Here is a 12289-nt window from a genome sequence, read left to right on the forward strand (position 1 = left end):
TGCCCCGTGCCCCCTTGCAGCACCCTCCGGGTTGCACAACACTGCCACCAGCAGCAAACAGGCCACCCCAGAGCACGCGGCCCCTCCTGCGGACGTCACGCGCAAACGCGCCCCTCCTACCGGCGGTGTTATGACGTCACCGCGCAGGGCGCCGTGCCCTGTGACACGAGGGGTAAGGATCTCCTCGCTCCTCCAATCCGGGGGGACTGGGAGGGAAGCTGCCGTCGGTTTCTCCGCCCGGCTGGGGGCGGGAGTTGAGACCCGGATGAGGCGGCCGCTGGCTGCTGCTGTGTGAGGCGGCGCGCAGAGGAGCCGCGCGGGTGTCTCGGGCGGAGGCTGCGCCTCCCCCGCCTCTTTCCCAGCCCCTCCGTACCTGCCCCAGCTCCATGCCCACAAGATGGAGGCGGCGGCGCTGGTGTGAGGGGGGAGCCCGTGCCCAGGTGCGCGCCTGGCGGGCGTCGAGGCGGAGATGCTGCTGGTCTATGTGATCCTGATCTCGGCGCTGGCCGGTTCCTGCCTCACGCTGCTGCTCCAGCTGCTGCTGCTTTACAGGAGGAAGCCGGAACCCCCGGCGGTGGCCAGAGCCTCCGGCGGCCTCTTCTTCGCCAGGGTCCTGCCTGACCACAGCCTCAGGGACTATTTCCACGGCTCAGACCCGGCGGGCAGCCATCCGCCCCAGGAGCCTGCCCCTGCCGCCGCCTCCGCTACTACCCCCTCCCCTGGCGCCGCCAAGCCTCAGGCTGAGCCCGGCGCCAAGCAGCAGCAGCAGCAAGAGCCCTCTGCGTCCCCCGTCTCCCGAGAGGAGACCTGCTACTTCCTCAATGCCATCTGCCTCTTCCTCTTCAGGGAGCTCAGGGACACCTCCCTGGTCAGGCACTGGGTCACCAAGAAGATCAAGGTGGAGTTCGAGGAGCTGCTGCAGACCAAGATGACGGGCAAGGTGCTGGAGGGGCTCAGCCTCAGGGATGTGTCGCTGGGCGACGTGGTGCCCCTCTTCAAATCCATTAAGCTCATCCGGCCAGTGATCTGCAGTGACGAGGGCTGCCCCGAGGAACTGAGCTTCGAGGTGGACCTGGAGTATAATGGTGGCTTCCACCTAGCCATCGATGCAGACCTGGTCTTTGGCAAGTCGGCGTATCTCTTCGTCAAGATCTCCCGGGTGATGGGGAAGCTGAGACTGGTCTTCACCCGCTTGCCCTTCACGCACTGGTCTTTTTCTTTCATGGATGATCCTGTGATCGGCTTTGAGGTGAAATCCCAGTTTGAGGGGAGGCCCATGCCCCAGCTCACTTCTATCATCGTCAACCAGTTCAAGAAGGTCATCAAGCGCAAGCACACCTTACCCAATTATAAAATCAGGTAAGGTGCCATGTGCCACTCTTCCCTGTAGTTACCTGGGCGCAGTCTGCATTCAAATGCCTGTCTTGTACCCACAGATAGGGAAAAGTTTTTACTGGCACTTTTTCAGACATATGACAATGGCACTTGTATAGTATCTTTCATCTTGTGATCTCAAAGCACGTTGTAAAGGTGAGTTAGTGTCGCTTTAATTGTTTTACAGATGAAGAACATGAAAGCACACAGTGTGGCCCAGGATCAGATAGTAAATTAATGATAGAACAGGTGATAGAACCAGGTATCCCAACTACTAGTCCATTGCCTTATCCACTTGCTCCATGCTACCTCTTTGGAACGTTGAAGGATGGCCTTCTGGCTAAAGCACAGGATGCAGCTGTTGGAATATGTTGCCTTTGTTTCAGGGCCTGCTACTGACTGTGCGACCATGGGCAAGTCACTTGGCTTCACTTTTCCTATTTTAAAAAATAGGGGCAGTAATTCTCACGTGAGGCAGAGACTAATTCACTCACTGTAAAGTGCTTTAATATTCTCTGAAAGGCACTGTAAAAGTGCAAAATATTATCTTTTATTCCCCAGTTCATTGCTGCTTCCGCCTGCTCCTCCAGCTGCCCTTGGCCAAGTCGAAGAGTTATATGGGGACTATTGCTTGCTACTCAAGCTGCCATCGTGAATTTTCTAGTGTCAACTTCCTTTATTGTAGTAAAGGAGTGTGAAGAGCACCTTCTGTCTGTTTTATACACAGTGCTGTTTTGCATATAATGGGCTGTCCAGTGATATATCTGTAGTGGAAGAATCCAAGTGATGAGTTACGTACCAGTCTTAGGGAACACATTTGTCCTTTTATTCACCTGTATGTTCTTCTATAGTTTGCATGATTACTTGCTAAATATTAATGTGACCCTGTTTACTTGGTTCCTCAGCACTAAGACCAATGTAAAGTTCCTTTCAGGGGAAGCCACACAAAGGGATCTCTGAAGAGGTCCATCTGAATCCTAATGTATATTTAATTTTTATGTTGAGGAGATGGCTTTAAAAGCCTTTCCTGTCTATTTTTTGTTACAAATTATGCTAAGCTTGAGTGGCTGTATATATGTGCATGTGTGGAAAATGATCTGGAACTTGGAAAATCCACAAAAGCAGGGCAGGTAAGAAACTTCTCAGGGTAAATGCCGTATCAGAATCTTAATTCTCTTAACAAGTTAGAGGCTTTATGGTTATGAATATAACTTACAAAGTCTGACTCAAGTCTAAACCAATGTGGTTGGGTCTTCCTGAGTCTTCAGACAGACACCTCCAGTACTTCAGCTGTTGTTCATAACATTCCCACAGTGCAGCAAAATGAAAACTGACTGGAAGCTTGTCAGCTTCAAGGGCTATTATTCAGAACATTGTAGACAGCAGTGAAATTCACAAGAATCAGGTCAGTTTCATACAGTTGCAGTTTGGGAAAGGAACTTAAGCTAATAGTTGTGGAAAAAGACCTAAAACAGAGACTTTAAACTGTGATTTGAGGATTCCAGTAACTCGGAGGTTAGGGTCTATTTCAGCAGTGGGTGGGTGAGGTTCTGTGGCCTGCAGCTTGCAGGTCAGACTAGATGATCATGATGGTGGTCTCTTCTGACCTTACTCTCTGAAGGCGAGGGCAGTAAGGCCCCCACTGACTTCAACAACCACTTGCAGCAAAGTGGGGAGGGACGAAGAGGACATTCTCCTCCCTTCTTTCCAGTTGCCAGGGTATCTGTGTGTAGATCACTGATGGCTCACTCCCCTCTTCAAGCAGTTGTGGAAGGGGTCTTGCATCTCACTTGGGAGGTGTCCCTGGATAGTGGAGACTCCTCTCCTCATTCAGTCCAAGATATTAGATGTCATGGGGAATTTTTCAAATCCTGTGCATGAGAGCTACTGGGTTAGGATTGTGAGTGCGGATGAGAGAGAAAGAAAGAAAGTGATAAATTAAGAAAGAGGAATATGTCGTGGTGGAGGGGAGATGGACTTTGAAAAGAGAATTCTGAGTGACAGAAAATACCGGGCAGAGGTAGAACACAAAATTTAGGGCTTGACTACACTTGTGAGTTACAGCGCAATAACGGAGCTCTGGGTGCACTAGCTCACTACCTGTCCACACTAGCAAGGCACCTAGAGCACTCTGACTCCATGGCTACAGCGCTGCTGGTACTCCACCTCAGCGAGTGGAATAATGTTTGCTGTGCCCCCCCCCCCGGAGCTCCGTGGCTCCAGTGTGGATGAGGTATCGCATTACTGCACCGATCAGCCTCCGGAAATGTTCCATAATCCTCTTAAGTCAAGTGGCCACTCTTCTCATTCTTTTGAACTCCCTGTAGGAATGCGGATATGCCGTTTGAAAGCTCCATTTGTGACAGCCGGATGCTTATCTGCGCCAAGATCAGATAAAAGTGCTCTGAGACAGATTAGTGTGGAATGCTGTAGGTGGGGGGAGGCATGAACTTTAAAGACAGCATGCCGACATGCTCTCAGCCCCCCAAAAACCCACTCGCTTCCCCCCCACATACACACAACATGCTCCCTGTCACAGTCCACCCCCCCCATTTGTAAAGCACATTTCAGTCACTTGCATGCTGGGATAGCTGCCCATAATGCAACGCTCCCAATGCCACTGCAAATATGGCCATGCCAGTGCGCTTGAAGCTGTCAGTGTGGACAGACCACAGCACTTTCCCTACTGCGGTCTCTGAAGGCTGGTTTAACTCTCAGCGCTCTACATCTGCCAGTGTAGCCATGCCCTCAGTAAGAAAAAGATATGAGTGTGGAGAAGGAGTGGGGGAGAGAAGGTAACTGAAAGAAATGCAGGAAAGATATGGCATTATATGTTACAGGAAAGAAGAGAATGAATTCCAAGGAAAGAAAATCTAAGAAATTTTGGAACCTAATTTAAAAAAAATAAAATCCAATAAAATATTAAAAATGAAATAGTTATTCCCTTAAATAGCAGGGAGTTTGGCTTTGAAAGTGTCATGGTAGCTTAGCTATTTTTCACCCTGGCTTGAAGACTTAGTACACAGGCTAGTAGGTGTTGGGTAACAAAATATCCACTCCCGTATATAAGACTGTTTTCTCAAGAGATCTGAATGTGCTTTATGGATATTGAAACTTAAAACTTAGAGCACAATCTGTGTGTATAGTGTTGACCCCCATATACAGAGGGTGAAACTTGAAGCACAAACGTTTTTCCCAAGGTAGCACGATGTCAATGGCACGATGACAGGGGCCCAGGAGTTCTAATACTGTTCTCAACTCTAAACCACACTGCCCCATGGATAACAGTTTTGCAAAAATAATCTTTCTTAGGCATTTCCTGTTTTTAATTTCTTTAAAAGAAGGCAAAACACTGAACCTGTGATTCAGACAGTTATGCTAATTTATTTTTATACAATTTTTCAGTGTTTGGGAGGAAATCGGATAAATTTTTCCTGACGTAAACATTCAATAATTTCTCATCTGTATGGAATGTATTTGTCCCGTCCCCTCTCTTCTGTGATTTTAAAATATTATTGGTTAAATATTTGACAAGCAGTATGTTGTTTGCAGTTCAAGCCCTTTCTGTGGCTTTCCCCTCTCCACCCTCACTCTAGGAGTCTTGCAAACAAATAATTGAATAGTTGTAATAGTCTTAGGCTATGTCTACACTACAAGCGCTATAGCAGCACAGCTGCAGTGCTGCAGCTACACCACTGTAATAGACACTTGCCCCAGACAGGAGGAGTTTTTCTGTTGCTGTAATAAATCCACCCCTCAGGAGGTAGTGGCTATGTCAGCTGAAGACTACTTCTGTCAGCCCAGCTGTGTCTATACCCAGGCTTAGGTTGGCATAACTATGGGTATGTCTACGCTGCAATTAAAAACCTGTGGCTGGCCCATGCCTGCTGACTTGGGCTAACAGGCTGTTTAATTCTGGTGTAGACATTCAAGCTTGGGCTGGAGCCTGGGCTCTAGGGCCCTGCGAGGTGGGGTAATAGCCCAAACCCAAACATCTACGCTGCAATTAAAGAGCCCCTTTGTCTGACCATGAGTCAACTGGCATTGGCCAGCTATGGGTAACGAATTGCTGTGTAGACATACCTTATGTGTCTCGGGTGTGAATTTTTCAGACCCCTGAGCTATGTAGCTGGGTCAACATAAGTTTTAGGTTTAAACAAGGCCTTAGAAAGCGAAGATGTTAACATACAAGGAGTTCTTTTTAACAATTTAAAAAAGTGACATCATTTTGGCTCAGTAATTTCCATATTGCAAGCCTCAAAGCTGTCCTATCTTGTTTCCAGCTGTTAAATAACACTTAAAGAAGCTAAAAGTACACTTAAAAAAATTACTGTTTGTAAGTAAGCAACTGCTATAGAGTCTACAGAGATGATATTTAATGGTCAGTGGCAAGAGAGGAGGTCTGGACAATTGTAAATGGATTGATTATATGGTCATTCAAACAATCTCTTTATTAAGGTATGGCTCCCCATGACAGAAATTGAGAGCCCCGTGGTAATCTGCAGTCTATTCTGACTGTCCTGATAAAGCTTGTGTAAACTAAAAGTTTTCATTTATTTTTGCTTAATCTTTTGTGATTATTAAGTGTTTTTACAGGCAAATAACGCAGCCTACTTCTGTTTTTTCAAAATATAAATAAAGTTGTAATAAACAGTGATTGGTAAGACTTTTTACAAATCATCTCTCCTCTTATGTAATCTAAAAAAAGGCTTTTGCCTCTCTGATTTTTTTTTCTGATTTTTAACAGATATATCACTTTACCAATCTGTTCATAACGTTACAGTTTATTTTAATGTTGAATTTCTTAGGCTGGTTATTCTTTATTGGATGCGATTCTAGGTTATCATCCAGAAAAGAAGTGGAACTGTCCAGCAGAAAATTGCGAAGAGCATAATTTGGCGCACAAAAAATACAAAAGTTGAATTGTTTAAGGTTTATGTTGACAAACTTACTTTAAAGGTAACTGAAAGCTGGACTGCGGTGTAATTTGTAAAGTCTTTGTTTAAAAAAGCCAAAATTGAGGGGCTCTTATTTCTATGTGCTGTGTTGTAGTGAGAAATGTTGCTGTTTGTACGTGCCCCAAAGTTTGTCCACAGACCTGCCACCCAGCTGGAGGAACAACCACCTCTTTGTTACGCCATGTGGCTGTTACTCCCATTTTCTTTGGTAAGCTGTCATGTTCCAACTGCCGGAGAATCTTCGGATTCCAGCATTCCATCTGGTAATCACGGACTGGAGATGATTGTTCCTGGTGATATTCTAAACAAAAGGCCCTCAGCCATGCTTGTAGCTTTTTCTATCACTGGACATTCACTCAACAGAAATTCTGGTCTTCAGAGTGACAGACAGAGTGACAATCCTAGAAGGTTTGTGCAGGTGGCAGATGTGGGGCATTTGCTGCGTTGAGCTGTGTATGTATTTTTGTTTGTTGTGTATGCTCGTTGTGTTGATTTGTGCAAGTGGCAGTTGGGCCAATCAATCCATCTGTCTCCTGCATACAACCAATGAAATTGTTGTATGCAAATTAGTTGTAGAGTAAGGAGGGTGATTGTTACCTCTGTTGTCACAGTGGTCAAGGACTGTTGGCATAGCACAGATGCATGTCTTACCGTAGCTGCACACTGCATTGGTGTAACTTGTAAGTCAAAATGGCTGGGAACTTAAAAATTGCATGGTAACAGACCACAAAACCCAATAATGATTGAACCTGGTGATATTCTGAACAAAAAGAGTCCTCAACACTGTTTGTAGATGTTTCCGTCCTGCACAGTGACTCTGCAGACATAATAGGCTTCAGAGTGGCATTCCTGAAATGTTCCTATTTAGATTATATCACACTGAATCAGATGTTCATGTTCTGATTTATTCCAATTTTGCAATTTAGAAATCCATAAGCCAAGAGGACAAATGTTTTGACATGCTGTTAGAGCTTATGCTGAAATACTTACAAACTCTTATTTATATATATTCCATTGAGACTTTCCAAAATACCTGTCTGTTTTCCTTGGCTCTTGATCAAGAGTATTTGGGTTTAACAAAACAGTTATTTTGATGCAACAGTTGTCATTCAAGGGCAAAACTGCCATCTCTCCAAGAGTCAGTTGGCTAAAATTCTCTGAAGGAGGCCACAGTATTATCTAAGTCCTAAGTTTTTTCCTTTTTCCTTTCCTTAATCGTCTACTGATGTGATGATTCTTGGGGAATCCAGGGATGAAAGTCATTTTGTTGCCTCCCCTACTTCCAGGGAGACTTTCTTGTACTTAACTGGGTGTCCTCTCCCTGACACGATCAACCTGTTAACCATCCAAGTGCTTTTTAGGCTATGCCAACCCTTACTTTACCTTGTAAGTTAATAGTAGGTGCACCTGAGTCCCTTTGAAACATACCCCGGTAGTGTTCAGCCCCTTGTCCACGGAACACTCACAGAAATACCAGGTCTGTTTCCAGAAGAACAATATTCACATCAGCTTGAATGATTCAGCTCAGGATCAGCATTTCACTCAATACCACAGCACTGAAATGTATTTATAGTGAAAATAATAAGCTTATTATCAAAGCGATATTTAAGCGATAGTAAGAAAAAATATTGGAAACAAATAGTTATATATAAAACAAAATCAGATACAGTTTCTAAAAGTAAGCTAATAATAAAAAAATTAAGCTATTGCTTTCTTTTATTTAGCACACTGAAAAACCTCATGTCCTTAATATACAGAACTCCCTTACTGATTTAGCTATAATAAGTGGATTAAGTATCTAAATGGATGAATTTGCAAGACCTTGAATTTGGAAATACAACAATATCAGATTTGTAATATTATGGCTATAGAAGTAAGTGGTGGTAGAATCAGGAGGACAGGGTAACTAAAGGACTTTAAAATCAGTGTCTGTCTTGCACATAAAGGAAACTTTCTGTATCTTCTATCTAGTGAAGTATGTTCTACATTCCCTATAGATGTCTCATAATCGAATTTACCAGAATACTAAGGCTGTGTCTGCATGAGAAATTTTCATCAGTTTAAACTAAGGTGTGAATTTAAACTGTAACAAACCTGTATGGACACACTTATTTCAGTTTAAGCACGGGAAATTTTTAAGCTTAATTTGGGATCAGGTTTAACCTAAACTAAAATAAGAGTATCCACTTGGGTTTGCACCATGTTAGGTAAATCTGCACTGATTTATCTTCACCTAGCTTTTAAATGGCATTCTCATGTAGTATGGCCTAAAAAATTCAAAGGGTACAATTTTTTGACTCACACTTGTGTAAATCAGGAGTAACAGCAATGTGGAATTGGGTGTAAGGAAGAAGAATCTGACTCAAATTCTAAATAACTCTTTAACATGCCTTGGTAGCTTTTTCAATACACTGCTGAAAATTGAGATTGCTTTACTTGCAATGTACAATACATCTCACTAATCAGAATCTCCAAGTACTTTACAAATGTGTATGACCTGAAAACTTTAGTTTAACCTATTTTAATTCATCCATTATAGAACTTGTTACATAGCTTTTAACTTGACTCCATATTTTCCAAGAAGTATAAGCCAAAAATGTAATGTAAGCAAGATATTGGCTTAAAATGGTTCTTTGCTATTGAAGTGACAAACCTAATCAGGTAACAGAGGTCTTGAAAAATGTAGTGAACATCTAATGGAAGTCTAAACTTCTTAGCCAGAATTACCTTGTAAAGATAAGATTAGAGGCACCAGCAATGTCCAGGAGCAGTACTTTGTTGAGAATCCCACCTCCCAGCTCTTCTCACCTGGAAAGAGAAGATGCTGAGACTTTTACTAAGATGCTGTTTCTGGAGTCTACTGATATTTTTATATCTCCCCTTTCTTGCAAAACAGGTGCCTGTTACAGATTTGAAAGTCTGTTCGCTGTAGCTGCCAGAAGGGAAAAGACACATCTATTCTCTCCTATCCTTTGCTCACCTAACCCAGGTGGAAAAGTTTCTGCTACTCTTTTCTCCTTCTTTTTCTGTTTTTTGGGTCCTTCTTCCCGTGGAAAAATTCCAGTACCTGCCTCAGTTGATAGAGGTATCATTATGACATTGTCATGATTCATGACAGTTTCAGTGCTGCTCACATGATTCTTAATAGCACCAGTGAAACTGACCAGAAACGTCACTATATCGCTTGGCAAAATACGATAAACAGGCAGTTGAGCTTTCTGTAAACGCTGCAGTTTATCACATTTGGAAGATCTTCATAGCCACAAGAGCAAATACCTTTTTATTTAAACGTTTTTACTTTTTTATTTGAATTATACAAAGCTCTAGGCACCTTGACCTGTAATTAATATTACAGCAAAACAAAACCCCAGCAGCATCAAATAACTATTCATACAGGAACTTGGCTAGCTTGCCACCAACTAAAAAGCTGCTTTCCACCCTTTCATCATTCCCTCCGCCTACTCCAAAAATCCTGTTGAGCAAGATGTCTTTTCAGTGTGCCTGGAAGGTCACCAAATTCAGTCTGTGATCAAATGAAAGCTTTAATTCTGCTGGTATTGATGATTTTGGCCATTGGTTCAGAATAGCAGAGAAAAGGGTTTTAAAATTTTTTTTCCTCATATCGTCTAATTATGGGTTCTCACAGTCAGAAGGTAAATCTCAGAATCTCTTATTCTCTGAACGTTTTCTTTTAAATAATTAAGTTCTATAAGCAATAAACCACTCACAGGACATGTATTAGGAGGCTACTGGTGTGCTTTTTGGATCAGTGAGGTCATAAGCTCTTTGACATGTGAGTGATGACCAAATACTGCATTTTCGTGCTTTGCCTGCAATTTATGTATTTCTGTGTGACAAAATCCTGTGTAGGAGAATTACATGGGGATCAAGAAAATCTCAGTGAATGCAAAGGATGGTGGGAATAATAATAAAATAAAAATAAAAATCATAAAATCAATTGAGGTTGAAAGTGTGTGAGAGATTTATAGTGGTAATTATAATTGTTTGCTTCAAAAACTGATCTAATTAAGGATTAGAGTTAATTGATTTGGTGGGCAATAGCACTTCCTTTCTCAAAATGTTGACCCTCAATCCTACCTCCTATTTGAAAGGATGTATGTGAGATTCTTTGACACAGTTGCAAATGAAAATAAAACTACAGCACTAGCCTATGTTTTACAATGGTGCATTTTTAAAAAAATGCTTGCTTTCAGACCAGTGATGTACTTTTTGGGTAGGTAGATGCTGGTGGGGTGAGAGCCTGGGGGAAATCTGAAAGTTCTGTTGCAGACTTCTTCAGTTTGATATCAAAGTGTGGAAAAAAAACTTGAATGTTTTGAATGTTTGCTTTTTTGTGTGTTCTGATATCTCAGAAAATACTTGTTTCAAACTTGCTTCTCAGTGAGGACAAATGCCTTTGTTATTTTCCAACAAACTTTAGTGTTTTCCTAACAGGTCTGTCATAACTTGCATATTTTCAAGGCTTTCAGTAAAACCTCTACTGTTTATTTCAGCTGACTACTAATCCTATCTTTGAAAACTCAAATATATTTTTAGGATTAAGATAATATACGACACCTAGTGCTTTGGTTAAGTGGGAGAAGGCATGGCCTATTAAGGTTCAAAACTGGGAGTCCAACTTCCCATTGAGACTCTGAGTAAATCACTTAATTTTTGCCAAAGTTTTCCGACTTAAAAATAGGGGTGATACTCTGCTATATCATATGGGTGTTATGCAAATATATATCACTTGGAGATTCTCATATAGAAAGTAATACGCACACATGAAAAACTTATTCCTTTGCATAAGTTGGTCCAGATCTTGTAAATCTTTGCAGCAAAACAAAAAGGTATGCTTTTAGAAAGCAATTTGGGTGAGGAAAGTGAGTTTCAGCAATGTAGTGTCATAGAATGCTGCACTCTATTCACTGTGGAACTTAGGCCATGGCTACATTTGCAGATGTAGAGCGCTTTGGGTTAAATCAGCCTTTGGAGAGTGCACCAGGGAAAGCGCTCCAGTCTGTCCGCACTGGTGTGGCCGCATTTGCAGCTTTTGTAGCGGCATTTGGAGCAGTGCATTATGGGCAGGTATCCCACAGAGCACCTCTTCCCATTCTGGCGCTGTGGCTTGTGCGAAGGGACCTCGTGATACATTGCTTCACATCCCAGCAATCCCTGTGTTTCCGTCCACAATTGGTGCCATCTTTCAATGGTTTCTGTGCAGAGTGCACTTTGTCTTCCCTTTTGGTCTGCAGGAATGGAGCCTGAGCTGCTGTGGAACATGCTGACGGGTCTCACCAGCACGTCTCATTTGGCAGTCGAGTTACTGCTTAAATAACAGTGAGGAGTCCAACGATGATATCGAGTCGCGTAATGCATACAACACAAAATTGCTTGTCTCGTTCACGGACATGCTCTCCACCGTGGAACATCGCTTTTGGGCTTGGGAAACAAGCACTGAGTGGTGGGATCACATCGTCCTGCAAATCTTGGATGACGATCAGTGGCTTCAGAATTTTTGGATGGGAAGAGCCACTTTCATGGGGCTGTGTACTGAGCTTGCCCCCACCCTGTGGCGCAAGGACACGAGATTGAGAGCTGCTCTTCTGGTGGAGAAGCAGGTGGCTATTGCAATCCGGAAGCTGGCAACTCCAGACAGCTACCGATCAGTCGCTAACCAGTTTAGAGTAGGAAAGTCGACGGTTGGAATTGTGTTGATGCAAGTTAGCAGGGCCATTAATCGCATCCTGCTCAGAAGAACCGTGACTCCGGGTAATGTGCGTGACATTGTGTCTGGCTTTAAACAAATGGGTTTCCTTAACTGCAGAAGGGCGATAGATGGGACGCATATTCCTATTCTGGCACCAGCCCACCTAGCCTCCAAATATGTTAACTGAAAGGAGTATTTCTCAATGGTTTTTCGGCGCTTGTGGATCACTGTGGTCGTTTCATTGACA

General features: G+C 43.2%; 1 protein-coding gene across 1 annotated transcript in view; it reads left to right on the plus strand.

The window, feature by feature from the left end:
- Positions 1–284: 284 nt before the first annotated feature.
- Positions 285–12289, plus strand: part of PDZD8 (PDZ domain containing 8) — a 133046-nt gene continuing 121041 nt past the window's right edge. The window contains exon 1 of the mRNA XM_050958935.1: positions 285–1359. Coding sequence (XP_050814892.1) covers positions 470–1359 — 890 coding nt within the window. The 5' untranslated portion in view covers positions 285–469. The remainder of the gene's footprint in view (positions 1360–12289) is intronic.

Source organism: Gopherus flavomarginatus, chromosome 6 (genome assembly GCF_025201925.1).
Source record: "Gopherus flavomarginatus isolate rGopFla2 chromosome 6, rGopFla2.mat.asm, whole genome shotgun sequence".
Taxonomy (NCBI): Eukaryota; Metazoa; Chordata; order Testudines; family Testudinidae; genus Gopherus; species Gopherus flavomarginatus.